The sequence below is a fragment of the Phyllostomus discolor genome, chromosome 3, assembly GCF_004126475.2.
Source record: "Phyllostomus discolor isolate MPI-MPIP mPhyDis1 chromosome 3, mPhyDis1.pri.v3, whole genome shotgun sequence".
In the NCBI taxonomy this organism is placed as follows: domain Eukaryota; kingdom Metazoa; phylum Chordata; class Mammalia; order Chiroptera; family Phyllostomidae; genus Phyllostomus; species Phyllostomus discolor.
The window spans coordinates 122,896,313-122,924,278 of record NC_040905.2 but is presented as its reverse complement, the minus strand read 5'-3'; the positions used below and the strand labels follow the sequence as shown (position 1 = coordinate 122,924,278).

At 42.9% G+C, this 27,966-nt stretch overlaps 1 protein-coding gene and 1 pseudogene across 2 annotated transcripts in view; one reads left to right on the top strand and one right to left on the bottom strand.

Moving 5' to 3' along the window:
- COG7 (component of oligomeric golgi complex 7) overlaps positions 1–27,966 on the bottom strand; it is a 77,602-nt gene that overhangs the window by 5,756 nt on the left and 43,880 nt on the right. The window contains exons 10-15 of one of the 2 annotated variants that reach the window (XM_028508112.2): positions 22,891–23,007; positions 20,849–20,914; positions 15,131–15,317; positions 13,400–13,540; positions 5,923–6,006; positions 3,886–4,000 (exon numbers count right to left, since the gene is read on the bottom strand). In XM_028508112.2, coding sequence (XP_028363913.1) covers positions 3,886–4,000; positions 5,923–6,006; positions 13,400–13,540; positions 15,131–15,317; positions 20,849–20,914; positions 22,891–23,007 — 710 coding nt within the window. The remainder of the gene's footprint in view (positions 1–3,885; positions 4,001–5,922; positions 6,007–13,399; positions 13,541–15,130; positions 15,318–20,848; positions 20,915–22,890; positions 23,008–27,966) is intronic. The other variant, XR_004902130.1, reaches the window with a different exon arrangement.
- LOC114502974 lies at positions 8,434–9,196 on the top strand (annotated as a pseudogene).

Here is a 27,966-nt window from a genome sequence, read left to right as displayed (position 1 = left end):
CTCAGTTGGTTGAGCACCATCCCATAAACAGAAAGATTGTTGGTTCAATTCCCTGTCAGAGCACATGCCTGGGTTGTGGCCTGGTCCCTGGTTGGGGGTGCACAAGAGGCAACTGATGGATGTTTCTCTCCCTCTCTTTCTCCTTCCCTTCCCCTATTTCTAAAAATAAATAAAATAAAATATATACTTTTTTAAGGGCCGGGGGGAAAAAGGACCAGAAAATGGAAGCAAAACAGACAATGCAGGAGAGAAAAGAAATATCAAGGAGAGTGTTAAAAGGCTAGGGAGATGGAATGCTTGGTTCAACACTTGTGTCTTTGCATTGGACTTTGGGAATGGTCCAGCCACAAAGCTTTCAGGGCAGCTTGTACCCAAGCAGCACCCCCAGCAGGCTGGTTCTTGCTGAGGGCCATATACAGCAGAAGCTCCTTGGAAAGAATGCACCTGCCTGTGAGATGACCCACCTGGAGCCTGATCACCCAGATCATAACCCAGGCCCAGGAGAGCAGGAGATCCTCCCCAGAGCCCAGCCCCACACCAGGCAGCATGTTTATCCTCAACCCCAAATCACAAGTCCAGGGCAGCAGCTGCACTTCTGCAGGAGTCCAACCCCACTGAGGCCATGTGTGGAAAAGTCCATGAGGGTAGAGGGTGTGCAGAGAGTCAAAAGCTGGCCTGCACACACGCCTCCAGAACTCACTGTTCACATGTGGCCCTCCCATATACCACTTCACGATTCCCAAAGTTTAATCTCCTCATGGGAAAAACACTCACAAAGACTTAAAACTCCCTTCTACTCATCACAATGTTTAGAAAAAGCCATTTATCTAAGTCAAAAAGTTCTCACTGGCTGTTCACCATCTGGCTATAAAATCTTGCATTGTTAAAATGCTGGAAATCCTCAGATTATATATGCATGTTCACTGTGTGATTCTTCTCTCTGTGGTTGGAAATCTTCATAATAAAATGGAGAGAGAAAAAACAAGGATGTAAATATACAGATTGGCTTCTTATGGTAGTGATGCTTTCAACAGTTGTTACAATTTTACTTTATAGCTGAAGTTTATACCCAACCCAGTGCGCCTCTCTTACAATAAACGATTAATAAACATTTCCTAACTGACTAAATGAAAACAATACATGGTCATTAATCTACACATATTTTTTTGCAAGGGACAGTGAGATGTTATGTGCTTCTGGGTCTGAGGCAACACACAATTAGACAGCACCACATCTTTTTGCTGAAAAATCTGAACCTGAATTTAATCCTTGCAATAAGAGACACATAAATAAAATATTTATATGCAAAATAGGGTGACATCTGGGATTTAATTTAAATACTCTAGTGAAGAATGTGATGGGAATATATGAAACCAGAAGCCATTCCTGAAGCAGATGATGAGTATCTGGGGTTTCACACTATTCCCACTACGTGTGTGTGCACACTCGTGCACACATATGTGTGAAAATTCTATGAAAAAACTTTTTGAACCCAAGAAGTTTAGACTTCTCGCCAAGATGGAGGTATAGGTAGATATGCTTTGCTTCCTTGTACAACCAAAAAAAGGACAACAACAAATTTAAAAACAAAAAACAACCAGAACTGCCAGAATATTGAACTGTATGGAAGTCCAACAACCAAGGAGTTAAAGAAGAAACATTCATCCAGATTGGTAGGAGGGGCGGAGACAGGCAGCCAGGGTGGAGAGGATGCGAAGCAAGGTGGTGGCTGGAGGACTGGGCAGTCCGCATTTACAGGAGGATAAGCCAGGAGGAACAACTGGGAAGCAAGATAGACCAAGCAACACAGGGTTCCAGGGCTGGAAAACTAAAGCCTCAACCTCTGACTGAAAAACCTGTGGGTGCTAAGGCAGCAGGAGAAACTCTCTGCCTCATAGGAGAATTCAATGCAGAGACCCACAGGGTCCTAGAATGTACACAAACCCACCCACCTGGGAATCAGCACCAGAAGGGCCCAGTTTGCTTGTGTGTAGTGGGGAAAGTGACTGAAAGCAGGGCAAGAGCCCTTCAAGAAGCATTGTTGTCTTTCTGACCCCTCCCCCACATAGAGTGCCACAACTCAGCCCTTAGCAACTCAGCACTCAGCAACTCAAGAGGGTGGCCCCGCCCTGGCAAATACCTAAGGCTCTGCCCCTTACAACGTAACAGGTGTGCCAAGACAAAGAAATATGGCCCAAATGAGAAACAGATCAAAACTCCAGAAAAAGAACTAAGCAACAAAGAAATAGCCAACATATCAGATGCAGAGTTCAAAACACTGGTAATCAGAATGCTCACAGAAATGGATGAGTATGGTCGCAAAATAGAGGAAGAAGTGAAGGCTATGCAAAGTGAAATAAAGGAAAATATACAGGGAACCAATAGTGAAGAGAAAGAAACTGAGACTCAAATCAACAATTCAGAGCACAAAAAAGAAATAAACATTCAACTGCAACATAATGAAGAAACAAGAATTCAAAAAAAACAAGGAGAAGCATAGGGACCTCTGGGAAATCTTTAAACTTTCCAACATCTGAATCATAGGGCTTCCAGAAGGAAAAGAACAAGAGCAAGAAGTTGGAAACTTATTTGAAAAAATAATGAAGGAAAACTTCCCCAATCTGGAGAAGAAAATAGACTTCCAGGAAGTCCAGGAAGCTCAGAGTTCCAAAGAAATTAGACCCAAAGAGGAGTACACCAAGGCACATCCTAATTACATTACCCAAGATTAAAGATAGGGAGAGAATTTTAAAAGCAGCTAGAGAAAAGGAGACAGTTACCTACAAAGGAGTGTCCATAAGACTATAAGCTGATTTCTCAAATGAAACTTTACAGGCAAGAAGGGGTATGAAAGAAGTATTCGAAGTCATGAAAGACAAGGAGCTACACCCAAGATTACTCTCTCCAGCAAAGCTATCATTTAGAATGGAAGGGCAGATAAAGTGCTTCCCAGATAAGGTCAAGTTAAAGGAACTCATCATCACCAAGCCCTTATTATATGAAATGTTAAAGGGACTTATCTAAGAAAAAAAGATCAAAAGTATGAACAGTAAAATGACAAAAAAACTCACAACTACCAACAACTGAACCTAAAAAAAAATACAACAAAAACAAACTAAGCAAACAACTATAACAGGAACAGAACCAGAGAAATAGAGATCACATGGAGGGTTATCAGTGGGGAAGGGGAGGGAGGAAAAGGGAGAAAAGGTACAGGGAATAAGAAGCATAATTGGGGGGGTATAAAATAGACAGATGGAGGTTAAGAACAGCATAGGAAACAGAGAAGCTGAAGAACTTATATACTTTAAAAAGTAAATAAATACAAACCAAAAGAAAGAGTTTGGTGTATTTTTTACATACAAGAGAAATATATTTTTACAAAACATTTCAGACAATAAATAGAGTAAAAAGTAAGCATCCTTCACACCTTTCTTCCCACTCCCCCCACTGATACCAGCATATATGCTTGAGACCTGTTTTCCAGGTTTCTCCATGCCTTTGTACATGTGGAAATACACAGGGTTGGATTTTTTTAAAACATAAGTGATATTACATGTATTATTTTTTGTACCCCAATCTTTTCTGGTCACTATTTTTTTTATTTACTTATTTTTAGAAACGGGGGGAAGATGGGAGAAAGAGAGGGAGAGACACATGATGTGTGAGAGAAACAGTGATTGGTTGCCTCTCTCATTCCCTTACTGGGGACCTGGCCTGCAACCCAATTCTCTGAGCCACGCCAGCCAGGGCATCAGTAACCATTATACGCTTAGCTGTTTCAGTGGGACTTTGGAGAGCTATATGCAATGGGGGTCAGGGTACTAAAGTGACCATGCATCACATCTTGAAGCCACTACTCCCCTTGCAACAGGTCACTCTCACCTTGCTCAGGAGGAAATGGCAGCTTTCCTGCACGTAGTGCCAGCTCTAAGGCAGAGTCCTCCTGAGTCACAAATGGCTCTAGGTTCAGGGGAAGGGACATGATATACTGCCCAATCTGAAACAGAAGTAAGCATTTCAGCCCGACACTGATGCACACAGATAATGTCATGAAATACAACCGGTACTTGTGTGATGGCAAATGACAGACAAATTGCTACACTCAGCCCCATGTCTGACCTTTCCGGTGTGTGCTAATACTGGTTATGGCAACACCTTAAAAAATACTCAGTGGTGGTTTGCATGTAGAGCACAGACTCATCCTTCTCACTGATGGTCTCAGTATTTTTGGCAGGCATTCAACACCAGGTCTACCTCAAATGAGGTAATGGATACCGAAGTACTTTGTACAATTTACAGAACTTGTGTTAACTATAAGTTATCATTGTTCACAGACCAAAACACCAGTAAGAAGTTAAAGTCCACAAGTACATGGCCAAGCAAATACTGTCTTTTGGATTTGAATCTTGGTCTCTCCTTTCTGATTTAACCAAGCAAAGGGAGAAATTTTGTTGGGAAAAAAACCCTTTTGTAATTATAAATTAATTTGGAGGGAAACTATAGTTTTCATAATATAAATGCTAGGAAATAAACACAACACTTTCTTGGCCAGTGAGTGGGGAATCACAAGAGGTAGGTCTGTAAGACCTTTGGACAAGCCAAAATAACACAGTGTTTGTCAAGTGTTTGTCAGAGACATGTAACTATCATCATGAAGGTATTCCAGACAACTATTTCATTATAACTCGGAACTGTTTTGTGTTTTAGGGTAAGTATAAAATAATAAGGTTGATTTCCAGATTATGGCAACATAATCTACATATTTTTAAAAAGTCTGTGAACCTGTTGTTGCTTTTTTTGAATCCATATTCATTTCAGACATCCATCTCAACTTAGAGTTGATACAAACTCTAAGCTAAAGGTCTGAGGTCTTCAGGCCTTTCAGCCTGGCCTCACAGGTACCTATCCAGTGGCAGGTCAAAGTACAACGTCTGGAAGTCTACACAGACTCCAAAATCTACCCAGTCCAGAGGTCTACACAACGATTACATCCTTGTTCCCCTGGCTATAGTTAAGTCTAAACGTCTTACGATCCATCATGCTACCCCCGCCCCCAAAAAAAGTTTGGTCTCCCTTTAAAGAAGTACGCATCTTCCCCTTACATTTACTTAGTATGATTTTTCACTCAAACCAGACAAGTAGCCACTTACCTCACTGATAACCACTGCATATCTCTGCTTGGAAATGGCAACAGATTCTTTTTTCCACAAGTTCACATGAAGATAAGGGTGCCGATTTCTGGCATTGGGAATTCTCCCTTCAGGCAGCGCTTAATTCCACTTAATTACACTTAGCAAGCACTTCCTGAATACCTACTGTGTGCATAGGCCCCAGGCATGTTCCTGTACTTGGTATACCTTTCATTGGTAGCTACATCTTTGGCTAAATTCACAGACCCAGCTTAACTCAAAATAAAACATCATCAGTTTTCAATCCCCAGCTGGGGTGTGTATAAGAGGGCAACCAATAAATGTCTTTCTGTCTTTCTCTCTCTCCACCCCTTCCTCTCTCTCCGAAAATATATGCTCAGGTGAGGATTTAAACAAAAAAAAAGTCTGCTTGCTTTGAATTCAAACCTACATATACGCAGTTCTCAAAATTGATTCAGTCTTCCCAAATCAGAATGTCTTACTGGACTCATATTCTGATGCTTTCAGGTACCAACTGCTCCTCATATTAGGGAGGTGAGAGAAGGGTAGCAGGTTATCAGGTTCTGATATCAGCATGCTTCCCCAGCTGATTTAAAGAACTCAACTGCATTTCCTTAAAGTCCTGGACATGGAAGGAGACTATGCAAAAGCAGAGGTCCAACAGCACTGCTGGGGTAATGACTACTTTGCCCAGAAGACCCAGAATCAAAACCCAAGGTGAGGCCTAAAGGCTGTGACCATCAGGAAGGAAGCTCATGGCGGTTCTTACATTGCTGATGTACTCAAGAGGGGTGAGGCTGAAGGTGGGCAGGGCATCTGTCAGGGTTTCTCCAATGCCTGCTGTGCTCCAACTCTGGGGGAGAAAGGAGAGGTGGGTCAATGTCACAGCACCAGGCAGCACTGGAGAGCGCCACACAAAGGCAGAATTCCCACAGGCACTGTATGCTCCAAGCTGGCAGACTAGGGACTTCTCTTCTTTAAACCATCACCTTGAAGCCTGACACAGAGGAATGAACTCTCTCTGCATTCCTGCAGATCCACAAAAGAGGGCTCCTACCTACTCTGCTGAACTACCCTGTGGGAGTCAAGCCCATGGTTTCTCCCTCAGCTCAGGAAATGAAGTGAATTCCTCTACCCTGAGTTTTTCTACTGGGTACAGGCAACAGGCAAAAAGTTAAGAGCAGGTAGCCACACTAACTCCTGTGTCTTTAGCACTCTGCAAAGGCTAGGACACCCCAAACTCCACCACAGAGACCACATGTAATCCTTAATCTTGGGAGGAAGGCTTGGGAAGCCCTTTCTGGCTGCAGGAATACCCAAACCATACTCACCAATACCACTTTATTAAGTAACCTACTGCTTTCATTTCTACTTGCCTTTTGGATCCGTTTCTCAACTGATTCAGAACTCAGAGGCGATGGGAAAGGAAGCAGTCTCCACCCCACCCCCCAGTTGCCCCTTTGGGAGCCCTCTGCCTGAGGAGACCTTCAGCACCAACACGCCTTCTTTCATCGTTTCAAGTGGGAATGCCTCTGATGTCACTGTGAGCTTCTCCAGATTCTCTACAGAGTTAGGCAAACTGGCAGAACACACATAGTTATAGAGTTCAGCTTGGCACACCCTCACATGTAAATCCAGTTTCTTAATTCCAACCTGAGTCACCCTAAAGCCAGCCTGGAAAACAAGGCCCTTTCTGGCTGGACTCCTGAGGTCACACTGTAGCTGTGCCCTGATGCCTAACCTGGATGCCTGATCCTTTAAGTAGCGTTCTGGGAAGGTACTGACCACGCCCACTGCTGGGCTCGGCCCAGGCTAAGTCTCAGCCGTCCTCCCCAAGACCTCTAGTACAACATGATTCTTCCTAATTTTCTTTGGTCTTAGACAAGTTCTTTTCTTCCCCATCTCTGCCCCTACAATTTTCTAAACTTCTTGTTCTTGCCGAGAATCCTCTTTTGTTTCAAAATGTCCTATTTTTTTTGTCAGTTAATGCCCACCCCACATGTACCAAGTACCCATAATGTGCTAGGCCTTTTTAGAGAGGAGACAAAGAAATCGCCACCCCCACACACATACACGCAGGCTTCCACTTCAGGAGGTCTCAGAGGCAGATGCAATCAATATTCAGAGAAACAAGAGCTCAGAGTGATCAGACGAGGGGCCAGCCACAGGACACATAAGGTGCAGAAAGAAGCCCTTGAACACCAGGCTAAGATAAGGCTTTACCTTTGAGAAATAAATTGCAAAGGGAGTGGGCGAAAGAGAAAGAAACAGAGATAGAGTGACAGACAGACAGACAGACAGACAGACTTGGTAGCTATGAAGGGAAGCTATAGTGCAAAAGAGACGTGAGATATTTATCAACCAACTCCAATGCACAGAACTAATCTGAATCCTGATTCAAACAGTTACATTGTGACATTTATAAGATAATGGGAAATTTGAACACTTTCTCTGGTTTCATTTATCTTCTTTTTCTAGTTAAATAGGAGTCCTTCTATTTTAGGTAAGAGGTGTTTGAGTATTTGAATTAGGATGGCTAGAGTTGATCCTGTTGAAGCAGGGTGATGAGGACATGGAGTCCTTTCCTCTATTCTTCCATATGTGTGAAAATTTCCACAATAAAAAAAGTTTTAAATAGACTATCATACTGGCCCTAGGAGGACTGGTAAGGGTTCTGAGTGGGGAGAGACAAAATTAGAGCAATCTTTCATGAAGATTAATACAGAAACTCTGAGGAGGACTGAGGATGGGAGGCAGATAGAACTAAAGAAACAATTTAGAGACCATGAGAACCTGGACTGGGGCAGTAGCCATGAAAACAGATGGGAGCCACATTTAAAAAGAGGGAACAATGATAGCCTGGTGATAAAGTCATTGGCAGAGAGGGACACAGAGGGATGGGAAGAGAAGCACCACGGGGCAGGATGGAACCAAGGGCTGGTTGTCAGGAAAGACCAGTGTCACAGGCATGCATTCAATGGACCAGCACAGTGGATGGGAAGCCCTGGGAAAGGTTTCTGAGAAGAAGCAGGCACAGCAATGTCAGAAGGTGATCAGGTGAAGGGGAAAGGAAAGTAGTTTGGAATTAGGGCCCAACAGAGCACAATGAATATGGAAAGGCTTGAAAAGCAGGCAGAGAGTCCACTGGCTGCTCTGAAAAGCCATCTTTGCACTGTTCCTTTGTCTGCCTCTCCACTCGCCCAACCACCTCTACCACAGCCTCTTTATTAGCCACTGTGGACTCCAGCAGCTTTTTCAGCAGAGTCTTCAAACTCTCGCTTTTTTTTTTTTAATTAATCTACTGCATAAGCTCACTGGTGTGCCCCACCATGTCAGATGCAGCTGTGGATACCAGCTCTGAGACCACCACCAAGGCCTTAAAGGAGAAGGAAATTGTGGAGGAGACAGAGAATGGAAGAGATGCACCTGCTAATGGGAATGCTAATTAGGAATGGGGAGCAGGAGGGTGACAATGGAATAGATGAAGAAGAGGAAGGAAGGGATGGGAAGAAGGAGGAAGATGGTGAGGAAGAGGATGGGGATAAAGATGAGGAGGCTGAAGCAGCTACAGACAAACAGGCAGCCAAAAATGATAAGGATGAGTCTGTTGACACCAAGAAGAAGACCAATGAAGATGACCAGACAACAAAAAAAGAAAAGTTAAACTTAAAAAAAAAGGCCACCATGACCTATTCACTCTCCACTTTCCATCTCAGAATCTAAACATGGTAACCTTCCAGTAGAGTCCTGCCCACCCACCCGCCTGCCCACCATGGGCAGTGACACCTGCAGGTGACAGGAATCCTCCACCACCCGACCAAAACCACACTGTGAATTTGTAACAGGGGAGCAGGAAAACCAAAATTTCTAAGGCCCTGCTTTTTTTTCTTAAAAGTACTTTAAAAGGAAACTTCGCTTGTATTTTATACTAACATTTTATATTTTTGTACATTTTGTTAGGGATCAACCATTTTTAATGATCTTGGGATGACCAAACCAACCTTTGGAGCATTCTCTGTTCTGACTTTGTTCATGTGACCATATTCATTATAATCTCAAAGGAGAAAAAAATCTTGTAAAAACAACAACAAAAAATCTTATCCCCAGCATTCCAGTAACTTTTTGTGTAGGTACTTAGCTATATTATAGTAGTTGGTTTGTATGAGATGGTTTAAAAGGCCAAAGATAAAAGGTTGCTTTTTTTTCTTTTTTTTGTCTGTGAAGTTGCTATTTATTTACTTAACCTGTTTGATGTATGCGTAAAACAATGTTGTCCAACAATAAACTGAATTTTATTTTGCTGAGTTGTTCTAATAAAAAAGCATGTAAATAAACAAATAGCAGGCAGAAAATGTAGACTTGAAATGGGCAACTAGGAAATGCTGTAGATTATTTTTCAGTTGTTCAAAATTTATTTAAAGTTTCCCTCAAATGGGCTTTTCTATCCATCTGTCACCAGGTAATACAGGTGAACTTCAATAATCTATCTTGAAATGCAAGAGTGTGGGTGTGTATTCCTGTCATGTAAAAGGGTAGTACAATTGACCAGCAAACATTAAAAACAAACATTTAACGACCAAGGCTTAATTTTCAAATCCAAAGACTGAGTGTTTGCCTTTGTGCTGTGCTTCCATGCTGGCACTGGCGGAGAGCACCCCCACCTGCAGAGCTGCTGCCTCCGTCCCCACACCCCAGGTGCTGTGCTGAGACCTGAATGAGAAGGCCAGAACGAGGCAACCAAAAATCAAATCATAATAATGAGCTCAGGAATGCAGAAGTGGAGATGAGGACAGGTGGGAGCTCCATGCCTGGATCCATGTAGAACTAAGACCAGGATAGTTAAGATTTCAGAAAAGATGGTCAAGATTTTGAGCTTTGACTAAGTGGAAATAATAAAAGGAACCAAGCCTGGAGGTAGGAAAGGGAGACAAGAGCTGTGAGGATGCTGTTCCCCTCACCTCTGAGGATAGATGAACCAGTGTCAATATCTTTCTAAACCCCTGACCAGTGTGGCTTAGTTGGCTGGAGCACTGTCCTGTAAACTGAAAGGTCACACGTTCGGTTCTCTACCAGGGCACAAGCCTAGGTTGTGGGTTTGGTTCCCCACTAGGTACACGTATGAGAGGCAACCAATTGATGTACCCCTTTCTTCCTTCCCTCTAAAAATCAGTAAGCATGTCCTTGGATGAGGACTTAAAACACACACACACACACGAAATATGATCAGCAAAGACAATGACCCCAATCTCTCATAGTTTCCATAATGTTTCTTAACCTTGGAAAGATCAGGGAACGAAGTTCTTCCAATGAAGAAACTAGTATCTCAAGTTCAACCATTCTTCTGGTTTCATTTATCTTCTTTTTCTAGTTAAATTCAAATAAAATTTATATGGTATATGTCTTGTTTTAAAAAAACACCCTGTGCTGTACAACTGCACCTTCTTCCAGTGGTGCCCATCCAGACTTCCACATGTGAGCGGGCATGGACAGAAGTCCGGATAGAGAAACAAATGTTCACACTGCTTATTCTACCTGGTAGAATTCTGAAGGGATTTATTGTTTCCTTCACGTTTTCCTATATTGCTTGATTTCTGAAAATATATACTTTTTATTTTTAAAATTCTCATTCCTAGCTCTGGCTGGCGTAGCTCAGTGGATTGAGCGTGGGCTGCGAACCAAAGTGTCGCAGGTTCGATTCCCAGTCAGGGCACATGCCTGGGTTGCAGGCCATGACCCCCAGCAACTGCTGGTCATGCATTCAGTTTTAACACTTCTGTAGCAATGATTCAATGTAGCAATGTAGCAAGAGAAACATTGATGTTTCTCCCTCTCTCTTTTTCCTTCCCTTCCCTCTCTAAAAATAAATAAATAAAAATCTTAAAAAAAAAACTCATTCCTCTTAAAAAAATGAGAACCAGAGAAAGAAAGCCACCATTATGAAGCATCTACTACTTTAGCAGCCACTGTGCTAAATTCTATCATATATAAAATCTTATTTAATCCTCACATATCTGTATTGTGAGAATTACCGTGTCCCCATTTGAAAGATGAAATGATGTCACAGAGGAAGCAGCAGCCTCAGTAAAGGGATCCAAAACCATGTACGGGTGGTACACAGGTACAGCACTGGGACATCAGTGGCTCTCCTCCAAACCTACCCTGCCCCCGACCACACTAGATGCACAGTCTGGTGGAAGTAGATATCATGGTATTTTCCATGGAAAAATCATTAGAAAAAGAAAATCACGGAATTCCAGGGGTAGACAGAACCTTGAAATCATGCAGTTCAACCAAGTTATTTTATAGATGGAGGCTGAGATGCAGAGGAGGGCTGAGACTGACCAAAGTCACACAGTGAACAGTGAGTTGCCCCTGACGCCCAGCCTCATACGCTTTCAGGAAGGCAGTAAGAAGCAAAGAACTTGTAATTATGCCAAACTCATTCTTGTTGCTTCCCAAATAGATCTCTTGGTTATTAAAGCCCCAGAACTGGATCCTTCCCACAAGACTGACTTCAAAAGAAGCCGAATCCCAATAAACTTGAGGAGACAATGAGAAGGATTAACCTGGGGATAGTCCCAGGAATCCAGAAGGAAAAGTGAAGAGATCAGGACAAGGGGAGACCGAGCCATCAGAGAATATATATCTGGTGGGCAATTCCTTAAAAAGGTATTTGGACAACCAGAAAGAGAAGAGAGGCAAGGAAACGAAAGTGATGTTACAGGGTGCAGCCAAGAAGGGGGACCCCAAATGGGCATTTGAAATGGGGTCCAGAACTCAAGGTGTCCAGGAGATTTTAAGATGTCTTCACCCCTACCCCCACAGGTGTGAGTTGGGAGAAGGGGCACACATAGCTATGGCCATGCTCTGGGCCAGGGGGATGGAAAGGAACTTCCCCACCAAGATGTAACTGGGGAGCAGGCCCCTCCGAGTTATAGCACCTGCACGGGAGCTTGGAGATGACTGGCTCCATGACATGGGGCCACACCTGCCCAGACTCATGATGGCAGCCCAGTAAAGCTGGAAGGATGAGTTCTGGCATGTGAGGCTGAGTATGGGAGGAGTTGGAAATGGGGCTGCAGAAGATGACTGGTGCGGGGATTTAAAACCCAGACACGGCAGCTATTAGAGGGAAAACCATGCGGCTGTGGCAGTGCAGAGGATCACAGCTATTGAGAAGGGGGAACCATGCGGCTTTGGCAGAGCGAGAACTCCCACAGCCCTGAGAAAATCACCATGTGGCTTTAGCAGAGAACTGCCGCTCAGCTGTGGCAGAGTAGCGACCCCCCCTCCTTACAGCCATTGCGCAGGGAAAGAAGCATGCGGTTTTGGGTGAGTGGGGACTCCTGTGGCCCTGAGAGAGGGTCACACAGCTGGAGCAGAGATCTCAGCGACACAGCTGAGGGTGCCAGGAACCCAGGGAGGTCTCCCAGTCGAGATGGAGTACTGACTGGGAAGAACCAGAGGACTGCCTGAGCCATGGACTTCTATTTCCTTTCCTGAGATCCGGTACTCTGGACTGGGCAAAGGGGGAAGGAAGGACTGTGTCTGTTTGTGGGTGTTTTAAGGGACTTTGGGATTTTGATGAAGACATTAGGTGACTACTTTAAGTCTGTATAGCATTAAATAAACATTTCCTTTCCTTTTCACAAATCTCTGGCATTGAGAGACATCTTTCCTATAGACGGTGGACATAATGGACCTGGGGGTTTCTTTCAGTAATAGTATATTGTCCCAAGTCCCCCATTGTATTGTTCTGTAACAGTGAGGCACTTTAGGAAAAGCCAAGTGAAAAAGGTATCAAAGACAGAACATAGTAGAACACTTCCAATCCCCCTCCAAAACCCTAGATCAAATCTGGGAAGGTACTCTTCTGATAAAGTTCCAGAATGGATTCTCTAGAAATGTTTGTGGTATAAAAACAATTTCACAAGACAATTAGCCCCTCTGACTTGCCCCTACCCACCCAGTGGCATGAAATCTCCCTTACTTGCCCCCTTGGAAGGCACAGCTATGCTGTTCCTGATGGCTGAAGTTAATCAAGCAACAGTAATAATCCCAAGAAGGGGCCTGAAAATACAGCATCACAGTAACTGTAATTAAGATAAGGAATTCTTGCTAAGCAATGAACTGCAAGGGACAGTGGCTCTCTGTGGTAGAACTGCTGGCTTGGGGTGGGAAAGGGGGTGAGGGGAAGGAGCAGAGAGAACCCTGCTGGGAAGGAGGCAGGGCTGTAGGAAACTCACTTCCATCTTGGGAAGGAGCAGCAGCTGCTGCTTGATGCGCAGAAAAACAGAGTCAAAGGCCAGCTGGTGGGCCTGCTGGTTAAGCCGAGTCAGGGCTGCTCTGGACATAGACAGCAGGTTGTGGTTACTTGACCCTTTTTCCTAAGACAAGAAAATACAAAGAGCGGTTTGTTAGGCCCTAAATCCAACCCAGGTTATTGGCTAGTTACACATTTTGAAGTCACTGAGAGGAAAACATTGGGGGCAGGGGGGTGGTGTTCTAGACAACAGTGGTTCCCAAAACAGGAGCCCTGGGGCACATGCCAAATATCAGATACACAGGCTCCACCCTAGAACTACTGAATTGGAATCCAACAGGATGCTGGAGTCCAAAAATCTTTCTTTTTAATTCACTTTCCTAAGTGATTCTGATGCATTTGAGCGAACACAAACCATGGGTTGGCAGTTTAGGAAAAACTGACCTGTAACTGTCCCTCAGGGATATAAGAACAGGAAAACTGATCGTAAGTGTCATGTACAGGCAAGAGTAATGGACAAAGCCCTGATCCCCAGTGAGGTCAAGTCAATTACACTGGGCTGTATGCCAGAGTGTGCATAACCTGTGTGTGCCCAGGAATTCCAAGCAGCCTGAGAAAACTCAGAGATGGAAAATGGAACCTTAGTTTTGCTATTATAAATGAACCGATTACAACAAACAGAAATAAATCAGATTAGCAATAAAGATAAACAGAGCTGCTTTGCTCTAATCACAGAAGCATGGGTGAGTGAACTTACGAAACTGCTTTAACAAGGGTTTGCCAAGCTCAAATGCAGACATTTGGTGGGCCAGTGTGCATAAAAATGGGGGAGGCCCTGTGAGGGCAACACTGAAGCTGCAGACAGATCCAGAAGCACACTGCTGTCTCCCCAGAGCTTGAGCCCCAACAGGATAATTCCAGATGGTGTTGAGGGCTTTGGAAGCAACATCTCCTCTGCCTATCACTGAGAGAGGAACCTCAAACCAGACCAGGGGGGTGTGAGGACGATTCTGGAAAGGATGCCTGTGGCCCTCTTGGAACATGGGGGCCATTCCCAGGAAGCTGCGTGATTCATTCCATTTGTTGGGAAGTCCTTCTATCTCCGGACCCCAAGAGTTTAAGCTCAAAGTCAAGGGCAGCTTTATGGAAGACAAACTAAGACTCTAAAGGAATAGCTAGGAGGGCACACTTGTCCCCAAGTCCTCAAGTTGCCTCCTGTAGGAACTCACATTGGAGGGGCGGCCTGGGCCCCTTCACCTTGCTCCTCCCTGGGAAAGAGGCACTTTTCTGACTGCTGGGCTGGGATCCACCTTTCTGGTTCTGCCCACTAGCAGGCCTACACATTCTGGTCCCCTCTGTCCTTCAGTAAAAGGGGACTGTCTTTGCATGGATGCCAGGGCCTGGTGACAGGTTTAACTCTGGAGGGAAGTATAGCAAGCTCATTTGGCTGCAGATCTAAAGCCACATTCTGCAACTTACCTTTGGTCACTAATACTGCTCCATTTACCTGACTCCTATATCTATACTGCAATTGGTTCCAACCCAGTCTAGTTGATTAGCCCCTTAAAACCACAACACTAATGAGACAGAGAAGTGTCAGCAGGACATGCCAAGGCCCAGGGCCCACACAGAGGGCCAGAAAGCCTGGATAAGGAAAGAACGAGTGACAAGGGAAAGTATCCATTGACAAGAATGCCCTCATCTGGTCTCATACCTTGAGGGTATAAAGTATTTCCATTAAGCTGGTGTATTCAGCAGGGTTATCTTTCTGGAGATAATTATATTCTTGCCATGGGTTCTTGGTAGAGCTCTTCTTGTCTGTCAAGATGCTGTCCTGAAACCCAGTCAGGCTCCGAGGGCTGTAGGAGTCAGAGAGATACTTCCCAGCTGTGGACAAAATCCTGCAATGACAGTAGTGAGTGTTACACCCCAAGCTATTTATGTGGAACTTTCTTCTTGAAGCATCCAGACTGCTCCTTAATAAATCCCTGGATATTCCCAGGAGGCAGGTGGACCTAGGGTCCATTTTATAATGAAGATGTCCTTCACAATTAGGGAGTGAGCTGGATCTCAGGTGCACAACAGACACCAGGTGTTATTTCCTATTTAGTACTCACTCTTCCAGAACATGCTGTCTTCCTAATTTCACATGCAGCTCACGGGGCTGCTGTTACTTTACTGCAGTCTGGAATACTGTGCACTTTCTGTGTAGACCTTCCTTGTGATATGAGCATAACTCTTCGTAGTAGTCAAAGTCATGTGAGTATCCAGACAGGGCAGCAGGATAGCTGGCCCCTGGAGAGCACTGACAACAGCTAGCTGCATGCCTCCACACACAGGACTCTCTGGCACACACACTGGACTGGTGTGTGCTTATACTCACCAGCATTATGAAGTTTCCTTTTGTGGTTTAGGTGCTAGAGACACCTGTTTAGAGAAGCTGGCCCTTTTCAATTTCTCTGAGAAAGAAAATCACCCCAAGGAGGTTTTATGTGATGATCAACCTCTAGTGCTGCTGGGGAAGCTGGATCTGTCTCCAACAAGGATGGCCTCCCCTCATGGATGCTGAAAATCCTCCACTTGGTTTTTCCTTAGCCCAACTTTATCCTCCAGCCTACACTTAAATGGGTACAGAATGATACAAACATATGTAACCAGGAGAACAGATGTTGTGATATTCCTTGACCCCTCCTTTACTGTAATTTCTTATGAAAAACAATGCTTTGGACATGGCAGTTTTTAGGTTGCACTCACTACTTTTTTTCCAAAAATAAATGCTGTGAGTTATCAAAGAATGAATATCCATACTTACACAAATCCTGAGGACAGGACCTTCCTGAGGATCTGTTGTCGACACAAGCTGCTACCTGCCTCAGCCATTATGGTCAAATTAGTTTCCCTGTTGCTTAGGCCTACCAGTGATTTTGGTCGGGTCCTTGTCTGCCAACCTATGGCCATCCGTGCCACTGCCTCACTTCCAAGTCATCACTGTTCTTCATCTGGACCTCAGCAGCCTTCCCCTCCTCTAGTCCTTCCATGCTGCACTTACTCTGTCCTACTATGGGTTAACAAAATGATCTCTCCAAAAGACAAGTTTGATTTTGTCCCAAAGATCCCTCTGCCCCCCAGGATAAATCTAAACATGCCTAGGCAGGGAACCCAGGGCCTTCCATCTCTGCAGCCCTTGTATCCTAGTCATGGCAACTGCCCCAACTCCCCCAACCCCAATCTCTGTGCTTCCCACATGTGCATGCCATGCTCACACCTCTCAATCAGAAATGCTCACTCCTCCTCTGTACAGCTGGGGAAACCTCACTCCTCCTTCAAGCCCTAGTCCCAGGGGCCTCTCTACTGCCACGTCCTTCCTAACCACCCTCCCCTGACCCCCACAGCTCCAAGGCACTTAGTCTTCTCCCATTAATCTCTCACCTCTCTTATGGTATTTGTCATCTTGTCTCATTTCTCTTTCACTAGAAGGGGAGGATAAAACAGAGTGTTCTTCATCTCTGAGTTCTCAGCATCTGCTACAGTGCCTGACACACGGCAGGCACTTAATAATTATCTTTTGAATGCCAGGTAAGCCTGGGTTTAGTGAGCAGGAGGTTGCCCTCTGGGAAGCCAACTCTCCTTTGCAGGGATGCTACAGTACATGTGTCAGTCTCAGTCAGTTGGGGGAAATGGGCCTCTGCATGCCACCCAAGTTGAAGTCTATTAAAGGGTACAGTTTGAAATGTCAGAATAGTGTGCTCTACAGTAAAAATCAAATCTGGTATTCTAAAATGTATAAATATAGTTCCAAGCTCAAGCACCTCATGGTATCTTTCCCCAAACTCCTCATCCAGACAGACACCATTAGGTGGTCTATTTAATCATTAGAACCTGACTTCCTATTCTGTGTTATTTACTAAATTGTGAACTAAACCACATGAAATGAACACTAGATTTCCTCATTTATCAAGGAAAATTTTCTCAGCACTGTAGGGGGCTCTGAGCTAGGTCTTAGGAATACTGGATGACAGAACATAGTCACTGCCCTTAAGCTCAGGCATTAATGGGGAAGGCTAGCATGTGCCCATGTGGGCTAATATTATAATTCTGCCTACTTCCTCAGTTCACTTTCCTGTCATGAAAAGTTGTTACTCACTCCTCAGTTGTGTAAACTTGTAAGTTTCTATTAGATTCCCCCAAAACTGATTATTCCACTGAATTGTCCCACTAACACCTAACCCTAGTGAAAACACCAGTGTTCCAAAAAGAAGTGGTGGGCACCATGCAAGCACAAGAGGTGCCAGTGTAATCTTCAGGTGCCCCGCCTACCCTGCTCCATGTAAGAGAAATCCCTCAGAAGACATGGAAACAAACCAAGTGCCCATTAATAGACAAGTAGAATAAAAAAAAACTGTGGTGTATATATATATATATATATATATATATATACACACACAATGAAATATTACTTGGCCATAAGAAGGACAGAATCTTATCATTTGAGACAACTTGGATGGTCCAAAGGATATTATGCTAAGTGAAATAAGTCAAATAGAAAAAGACAAGTACCATATGATTTCACTCATGTGTGGAATCTAAAGAAAAAAATAAATGAACAAACAAAACAGAAACAGACTCAGATACAGAGAACAAACTGACAGCTGTCAGAAGGAGAGGGGTTGGGGAGACGGGTGAAAAAGGTGAGGTATAAACTGGCAGTTACAGAACAGTCACAGGATGTAAAGTACAGCATAGGGAATGTAGTCAATAATATTGTAGTAACTATGTCTGGTGCCAGGTGGGTACTTGAAATATCAGGGGGATCACTTTGCAAAAGTATATGATTGTCTAACAACAATGCTGCACTCCTGAATATAAAATAATGCTGGATGTAAACTACAATTGAAAGATAAAATTTTTTTTAAAGGGAGAGAAATCTCTCAGGTGACACCCAACTTGGCCCTGCTTTACTCAACCCATAAATCAATCACAAAATGACCCCCTTCCCCAAGGAGGTGATCTCAAGAGCCACGGAGTCGATGCCACTCTAGTCCCTGAAGTAATCTAGAGTGTTTCCAGATACTGCCGCTGCACCCCGGGGAAGGAACCTTGTTGCGAGTCTGAGTTCTACAGTGAAACTGGTGAGGAGGTAAGGCAAGCTTTACAGGTGCTGCCACACACATAGCCTCCCTGACAGGAACACAGACAGAGGATGTTGCTCCTTTCCCTTTCTAGGCTCAGTGCTTTCAAAATGACGTCTGTTCTCATCTCACACCACAGCTCAGGTCAGGCTGTCAACCTCTCGGGACTCATCTTTTACCTCTCATGACTCCATTAGGATCTGGAAGGATCCTAACCAGATCCTTCCCTACCCTTTAGAATGTACTATTCACTTTCATTAACAGATTAAGAAAAACTATGTTCTGATATGAAAGATGTCTGAGATGTATACATATATGGAGAAACTAAAGTCTAAGGGCAGACACTAACCTGTGAAGAAGGACAGCATGGGGGTAACGCTCACACACTCTGGATGACTCAGCTGATGTCCAGGATCAAATCACTGCCTTGTAGATGTGTCACCTTGGATGCAGTTATTTCCTTAAATAATTTCTTTTACTTAAAAAAAGTTACTACCTGTGTCAAATTCTATGCCTCAATGTCTCTTCATCTGTAAAAATGAGGATAAGAATAGTACCCACCTCTTTGGCCCTTGAGAATATTAGCAAGTTAATTCATGTAAACTCCTTAATGTCAGAGCTCAATAAATGTCATGGGGCAGGTGGGGCCATTAACAGTGTTTCTTTTGGAGAAAAGAATTTTTAGGGTGAGTAGATTTTCAGTTTTTATTTTATACACTTGTAAGCTGCTTTAATTTTTGCAATGAGATGGGATCAGGCTATAATTACTACTATATTTAAGAAAATAATAAACCATATGCCTTTCTTTTAAATACGTGTTAGATTTTCACCTCTTTTTAGGGTCCTCTGTGAATGCAGACCTACTCACCTTTCCATCCACAGCTCCCCCAACTATATGTCCATATGCACATGTAAGCAGTGTGTATACACAGGGGGGGTTTACGTCATTTATGTTATTTACACACATGCACCAGATGTCTGTGGTGCTGGGTTGTCTTCATTTAGGAAGTGGTGTTATCTCTGTGCTGGGCAGTGCAGGGGTTATGAAAACAATGGCTGTTCACCTTCCCCCACTGCACAACTTGCTCCACACAAGAACCATCAGGGAAAGTCTTAGGGCTGGAAGATAATCCATGTGTTTGGAAACAAAAATAGCCAGCTCAGGGTACTGCTTCTGTGGCCAGTCTGACCTCCTTCCTCCCCAAGTCCTCCTCCCTTGTGGCCTCAGCTTCCATTTCACCTGGTACCACTACCAAAAATTCCTGCCCACAGAGATTATTTAAAATAGCGTTTTTCAACCACTGTGCCTCAAGAATGTTTAAAACATGCAATACCTGTCTAGTTAGTCAGAGGCACTGACCTCTTTTCCCTTAGACTGTCAAATAGAAAAATGGCAACAGCCAACATAACAATAGCCGTCTGGTATGAATAAATAAAAATTATGTATTTTTTGGTGAAATTGCCAAAAAATATATACATATTTTTGTTTGTTTTTGGTGTGCTGTGGAATTGCAGTAATTAGTTTTTGTGTCCTGTGAAATGAAAAAGATTGAAAATTGCACTTTAGGATAATGAATTCCCTGAGAGAGAACAGGGGATAGCTGCTAGGTCTCACAGAACTGTACGGAACAGGCTTCTTCCCCAAACTCCTGAAGAACAGAGATAGGCTGTGCCAGGGAAATGAGAGATTTAGTTGAATGAAAAAAGAAGGAAATTTAAGAGCTGGTGCACTTTGAGGGTAAAACTGGCCTGAATGGTACACTGGGGCTCTATAAGACTCAGGCAAGTATCAGAATAGAGAAAGGGGTAAAAGGGACTTTTCTTAGGCCAAACCCCAAAATCCTCCATTGACACACTCCTGCTTGGACGGCACAGAATTCTGATGCAGAGCCCCGAAGGCAGGTTAGCTGGGTGAATCCTGATGCAGCAGACTGGGCCAAAGGACTCACCACCACATATGAACACCACTTCTATGGGGAAATTTATTTTAGTCCCAATAGTTGACTTTATAAACCAGCAGTGGAACCCACCCCATTCGTAATTTGGAACCTCATTTAGGCTGAGACAAATCTAATCAAAATTACGTGACCATTGCCAAATAGGTTAGAGCCTTGCCCTTTTGGTGGTCAATAAATGTTTAATGATGACAATAAATGATACCTTGTATCTAAGTACAGACAGTCCTTGAACTCTGTGGCTTCACATTTGACCACAAGCTGTCATTGCTGGGTGCTATGTGCTGTATGCTATGCCAAGCTCTTCCCCAAAAAGAACCTGTAGTCTCACCCCCACCTCTCTCCTACCTGTTTGCCAGCTGCTGCTCGAAGTCCCCACATTGTCTCAAGAGCTCTCCACAGGTAGCTATTATCCTAAACAAAACAAAAAGTACTTTAAGTTCAAGTATCTGGAATGCCAACATTTACAGTACAAACATTGTCTCATTCATAAAAATTCTAACTATTCACTCCTTTGGTGGTGTGCTGGGTTCTGGGAAAGCAGTTAACCATTTGATAGCCTACCTGAAATGTTTCATTAATTAATAATTAATGTAAAAGGCAAATGATAATCCTTTCTAGTATTCTCACATCACAGGCCTCTGCTATGAATCACAGTTCTATCTAATATGATCTCAAATAATTTTACATTTTCAAAGTCAGGTGCTTCTGGGCTTTGTCTTTGAGAAAGTGGGCTGGAACTTCGTATCTAAAATTTAGTGGACTTTGTATATAAAATTTAAAAGCCAAAATTCATTATTTAATGTTTGTTAGATGCCTACCATTTGCCAGACATAGAAAACTATCTTGATAACAGAAAATTCTCTCTCTGATCACATGAAAGGCAGATGAAGAATATTCCACTTGTTTCTCAGAGGTAAGACTGAATGATCATCAGATCTGTATTTAACCATCTTAATTTTCAAGTAATTTTATGCTAGGCCTCAAACTCCAGCTCCTGAGTCCTTCAACACCAAACTATAATATAAGGACAAATCCAAGGATTAAAAACATCTTAAGTCTAGTTAACTTTTAACTTTCTCTAAAAATGCCTGTCATCACCAGGGTATCTAGGCATTCCATCATAAAAAGGTTTATGAGAAAGTGAACTATTCCATGTGCCTCAGGTACAATGAAACAACCTGTGCATAATATTTTCTGGTATTCCAAGCCACCACAGATGACGGGGATACAAGGAACATCTAGAACATTGTATTTCATCCAAAAATTTCAAGCCGAGATCCAAGCCTATGAGGGAATAATAAATGGTTCTGAGAGATTTTGGATCCACCAAGAGTCCAGAGCCGTCGGAAGTGTGTGCTGAGAACCACGTGTCACAGGCGCCCTGCACACACCACCCAGGCTACAGGTCAGGCAAAAAATGCATGTGGGGAAAGAACAGGTTCTCTCTTCAGAATGTATATCCAAGCAGAATAATTTTAAGGAAAAGAACTTCTAAACTGCTTTTTATCTCAGCCTAATGGTATAGTTGTTAAGCCACCTGGGAGTGAGACAGCCACAACACAGCTGAGAACATATGCCTGGTCTAATGGGGACTTTGGCTACCACCACCAGTGGGTCATGCGCTTGAGACAATGTGGGCCTGGTGTTTCCAGAGCTTCCAATTTCTAAGTGATGTGAGAAATCTGGATTATGTTAAATCAGGTTTTTAAATGTTACCAATTAATCCAAATTTTTTTAAATGTTGTAATCAAACCAAACATGTCCATAGGTCAGATCTGGCCACGGGCCAGCAGTCTGTACTCTCTGACTAGACAGATCAAGGGCCAAACTTCTCAGGCCACTGGGAGCAACAGGTAGAGGGAACCTCTAGCTGTGTAGAGGTTACACAGGCTACTCCAGGATCTGGCTGTAAACAACCACTTGGGAGGGTCGCCTCAATGCCTTTCACAAAACTCTTACAAGGCACTTTGCAGACCAAACAGCACTGTCTTAGCATTTGGTATTATGGCGTCCAGAAATAGGATCCCATCAGCTATGCATTTTCTACAATATAAGCTCTAAGTTATTTTAGGTCTGAAAAACTATAGGCTAAGGGGAGAAAATCTTAAACCAAACATAAAATTTTTAAGTTGTCACAGGAGATGAGGATTTCATAAAGGACTTGTAAAAATATTTTAAAAGCAAGAGGAGCCTTTTTGGTGTTTGTTGCATTGGATTTTTGTTCATGGGCTTGTTTTTAGAGTCTAGAGTATTTCCTAAGAAAAACAAAAAAGACAGTAAGAGAAAAAAGCAACCCCTTACAACACATTTGTCATTTTACATACTACACTGTGTATAGCAACGCAGACTACATGAGGCATGTACCTAAACTACAACCCCCACATCACCTGACAGAGTTCTGAAAGGCCGTCCAATCTTCTTGAAAAAGGGAGTTGGGAGGAATGTCATCCAACTTGCACTTCTTCCGTATGGAGTGGAGAGTGCTGGTGAAATCAGACACATACCTGCAGGGAAAAGAACAAAAAGTGACAGGGCTGTAGTCGCTTTTTAGACCTAAAGACTCCTGGAATCATACAGTCTGCTGAACAAAGTGTCTTCAGAGGCTCATACCCACAGGTGGGACTCCTCATAATCATCTGAGCACAAAAGTCTTCTCACCTGGCAGAGATGATTTAAGAGATACTCGAGATGAGGGAAGAGGGAAGCTGTGAAGACCACAGTTCTGGTGACCAGCCAGTTGAGAAAGATGCAGGTAGAGTGAGTACTCCCTTGCCCTAACAGATGCAGTTCTTTTTTTAAACATCATGGTCCCACCATAACACCCGACTGTCACCTAGGATGCTGTGAGTCAGCTCAATGATGTCCAGGGAACTTTTGCTGCATTCTAATCCCCCGAATTTGAATGGCACAAACAAGCTCCACGACAGGCCTGATTTCAATGGCATGATGAAACTGGATTCAAAGTTGAAAACTGTCTTCCTCAATGACTGTGCTGTTTGCTCCTAATGCACACCACATACTTCCCTTCATAGCATCTAACATAACTATAATCAAACAGTTTATTTAATGTGTTTTATGTTTACTGCTGTTGTTAAACTAGAAGCTCTGGGAGAGCAGTCTCATTGAAGCTTATAATCATATCCCCAGGAAGAGCACAGGGCTGGCACAAAACTGACACCAGAAATAGGTCCTGAATGAATGAAGACTTGACTGCAGGCTTTGACCAGTACCTCTGAGTCTCAAGTTCCTCATCTTTAAAATGGACTTAATGATCATGTCCACAGAGGTCTCCAGAACCTCCATAGGCCTGTTTACTCTTGCTATCTCATTTGTCAGGATCACCTCATTTCATACAATGGTCTTAGGCCTTCCCAAACCATGGGCCTCACATTAAGGTATCTAATGTTTTCCATTATGTTACCCAAGACTGTTAACACAAAGTACCACCCCACAATAAATACAGATTCAGAGAATTTTTATTCTAAATAATAATAATGAAGTTAAGGGAGCTAAAGTGGTAGTATCAAGGTCATAAAGTATTTAAACAAATATCATGATACATGAATTTCCTCATGCTTTTATAGTTCTAAAATACACCTGCATCGAAAGTAATCTTAAAAAACCTATTAACTGACTTAATTAAATTACTTAAAAGGCCAATATATGGTGACAGAATGATACTTAACTTTGGGCAGCGAACACACAATGCAATATACAGATGATGTATTATAGAATAGTACACTTGGACCCTACATAATTTTTTTTAATTTTACTTATTTATTTTTAGAGAGAGAAGGGAGGGAGATAGAGAGAGAGAGAACCATCAACATGGGGTTGCTGGGGGCCATGGCCTGCAACCCAGGTATGTACCCTGACTGGGAATCAAACCTGTGACACTTTGGTTCGCAGCCCATGCTCAATCCACTGAGCTACACCAGCCAGGTGGATCCTACATAATTTTAACCAATGTCACCCCAGTAAACTTAATAAAATTTCAAAAAGAATTATAAACAAGTGTTTTGTTGAAAAGTTTTTAAAAATGGACTTAATACTGTCTTCTGTATTGCCTTATGGAGTTGTCATGATGTTAAAACAAATAATATACACAGAAATTCTCTGAAAAGTATTAAATGAAAGCTGTTATGGAGGATATTGTTTTTAAGGCGGTATGGTCCTTGCAACATGAACAAGTGAGTGCATGACCTTGGGAGGGTGTGCTACAGAGGACAAAGCGGGGCATCATGTTCTCTGGAAGCCAAGAGGCTCCCTAAAAACCTATAGTATTTGTGTGCATCACAGGAAGGCACGCTTCTCTTGCTTCCCAAACCATATGCTCTAAGTGAGGAGAATGGCATGCCATAACCCGGGCACAACCTAAGGAGTGCATTCATGTGTTGGAAAGAAAGGCCAATCAAGAAGTCAAGTGCCAGAAACTGCTTCAGGCCCACCTACTAACCACAGCTGTGCTGCTGCTCCCTCCACAAAGGCCTCAAGCTTCAATGTGGAAAGCTACAAAACCAAGACTCCTCTGACAGCACTTTCCCTTGGCACCAAGAGGTGAGAGCTTTCTTGAGTAATCAGTCCTTTCGGGGAGGGCAAAGGCTTCAACAACAAAATGACAAAGGAATGTTGAAGAATACAACTGCACTTTAGCTGTAGGAGTCTAATGACAGTGTCACCACCCTGTAAGTCTGACAAATACGTGTAAGAATATGTCATCCAGCCCTGGCAGGGTAGCTCTGTTGGTTAGAGCGTCATCTCAATTCACCAAGGTTGCTGGTTTGATCCCTGGTCAGGGCACATACAAGAATCAACCAATGAATGCATAAAGAAATGGAACAACAATTCGATGTCTCTCTCTCTCTCTCCCTCTTCCCTTCCCTAAAATTAAATTTTAAATAAAAGAATATGCTATCCAACAACGCATGTGCTCTGCAGACTCTCGTATGGCAGAGTCCTGGGGATGGTGAGTAGGCCCCAAAGCATGGGGGGAAGGGGAATTAGCCATAGTGTGCATCACATCTGTCCCCAAGCTCCCCAATTCTGTCACAATCAACATTTCCACATGTGTCTATCATGAGAGCCACTGCCTTAGGCTCTAATTACATACTTTCCCTTAACAGCCATAACCACCAGGATTGGGGACACTGTCATCATCAGATCACCCAGAGAAAAGACACCCAGAACCCTGCACAAGTTAGCTTCACCCTGATTTCCCTAATTTTATAAAAATCAGCTGTCTTGGTAGCTTCAAAATCCCCTCTTCTAAGAACAAGTGACTATGTTTCAGTTTGGATTTCTAACATGTATTTTTATTATTTTTTAAAACAAAGTAAATCAAAATAACCAACAGAACTAACAACAGTTGCAAGAAGCAGGGTACAAGAGAGGACCAGCCTTGAGTCAACTCAGTTCCTTGTCTTTCGGAGTGAGTGTCAGGATACAATAAAGTTGATAAACAAAAAATGTTGAAAGTCTTGGGGGGGTAAGAATTAGAGGACTAAGGACAAAATGTTCACAACTTGTCACTCCTCAAGAGGACTGAGAGTAGGCAGAAAGGAAGACTTTCCATTATTTAGTACCTTTTCTTACTTTTTAAAACATTTTATTTATTGATTTTTAGAAAGAGCATAAGAGGGGTAGGGAGGGAGAGGGAGGGAAGGAAGGAAGGAAGGAAGGAAGGAAGGAAGGAAGGAAGGAAGGAGAGAGACAGAGAGATCAATATGTTGTTACACTTATTAATACATTCACAGGTTGATTCATGTATGTGCCCTGATGGGGGATTGAACCTGCAACCTAGGAGCATCAGGACGACATTCTTAACTAATTAAGCAATCTGCTCAGAGTTCTCATTTTTTTTAATTATTTTAAAGGCACGGTTTTTGTTTTACAATAAAATTTCCAGATCTCAGAAAAATTCTTCCCAGCTGGTAGCAGAGAACGAGGTCAAATTTGACTTCATTAAACTTGTCACCCATGCTTATCTTTCTATAGGAGCTCATCTGGCCACACATGTTTGTGACCAGGACACATGTCCTCAGCAGGACTTCAGCCTGCACTGTGAGACACTCTCAGGAGGTGATGACCGCCCACAAAGTGACGAGAGCACTGGTTCCAAGGACCCTCAGAGTTCACAGGGGTGTGCTCAGTATTTATGGAATGACAAGAGCTCCCTAAAATTTCAACAGCAAACAAAATTGAATCCAATAAAAGAAATTTCTTGAGACTTGGAGCAACTTCACTCTAGCACAAGCTACCAAGGAAGGTCTCTTGGAGAGCCTAAGAATGTACTTGTCTCCAAGCCAGAGAATGGAGCTTCTAACTTCCTGAGGGCCCTTCCGCCTCGATTCCCAGGTCAGAGAATCCAGCCTTATGTTGCTTTCTTTCTTCTTCTTCTTTCTAACCGAACTTCATTTTAGTTTCACCTTCTTTCTTTCTTTTAATAGTTTTATTGTGATATAATTTACATACCACACAATTCACCCATTTACAGAGTGTAATTCAGGGGGTTTTAGTGTGGTCACAGTTGTGCAACCATTGCCACAACTTCAGAATGTTTTCACCACCATCCCTCAAACCTCATACATTCTGGCAGTCATCCCCCATCTCCCCAAGTCATTACCCTCTCCCCAACCCTAGGCAACCACTAACCTGTTTTCTGTCTCTATAGGTTTGCTAGTGTTGGACCTTTCATATAGATGAAATTGTGTAATGTGATCTTGTATGACCAGCTTCTCTCACTTAGCATGATGTTTACATGTTTTTTTATTTTATATTTTTAATTACATAAGAAGTACATGAATTTATTCTCCTTAAAAAACCAGAAGCTAAAAAATAAAACTAAATCCCCAATGACCACCACACTGGTCCTTCCCTATCTCCCCAAAGACAGACAGTGTTTTGCATTTGTAGCCTAACCTTCACATCAGGGTTCTAAACTTTCTGTTAAGGTCCAGATATTTTATGTTTTGAGGGTCACAGGTCTCTGTCCTAACTACTCAACTCTACCTTCATAGTGCAAAGGAGTCACAAGCCATAGGTAAGTGAAAGAGATGGCTGTGTTCCAATAAAAGTTTATTTACAAATACAGATGGCAGGCCAGATTTGGCTTACAATCTAGAGTTTGCCAAACCTTACTTTATAGGAACATACAATACATTTTAAAGTATAAAAAAAGATCCAGGAAATAGCACTCGTGGATTTTTGTAAATGAACTTGTACTAGAATACAGCCATATCCATTTATTCAATGTGTCGTCTAGGCCGGATACTGAGACGAGTGCCATAATGGTCTCTATTGACCATCAAGTTCAAAAGCTCAAATACTTGCCATCTGACCCTTTGCAAAAACAACCTTTCTAAACCCTGTTACGGAAAACATACTCTAGATTTCGTATGTTCTTTTTAAGATAAAGTATGAGACTTTCTATACATATATTATTCTGCAACCGGTTTTTATTCACC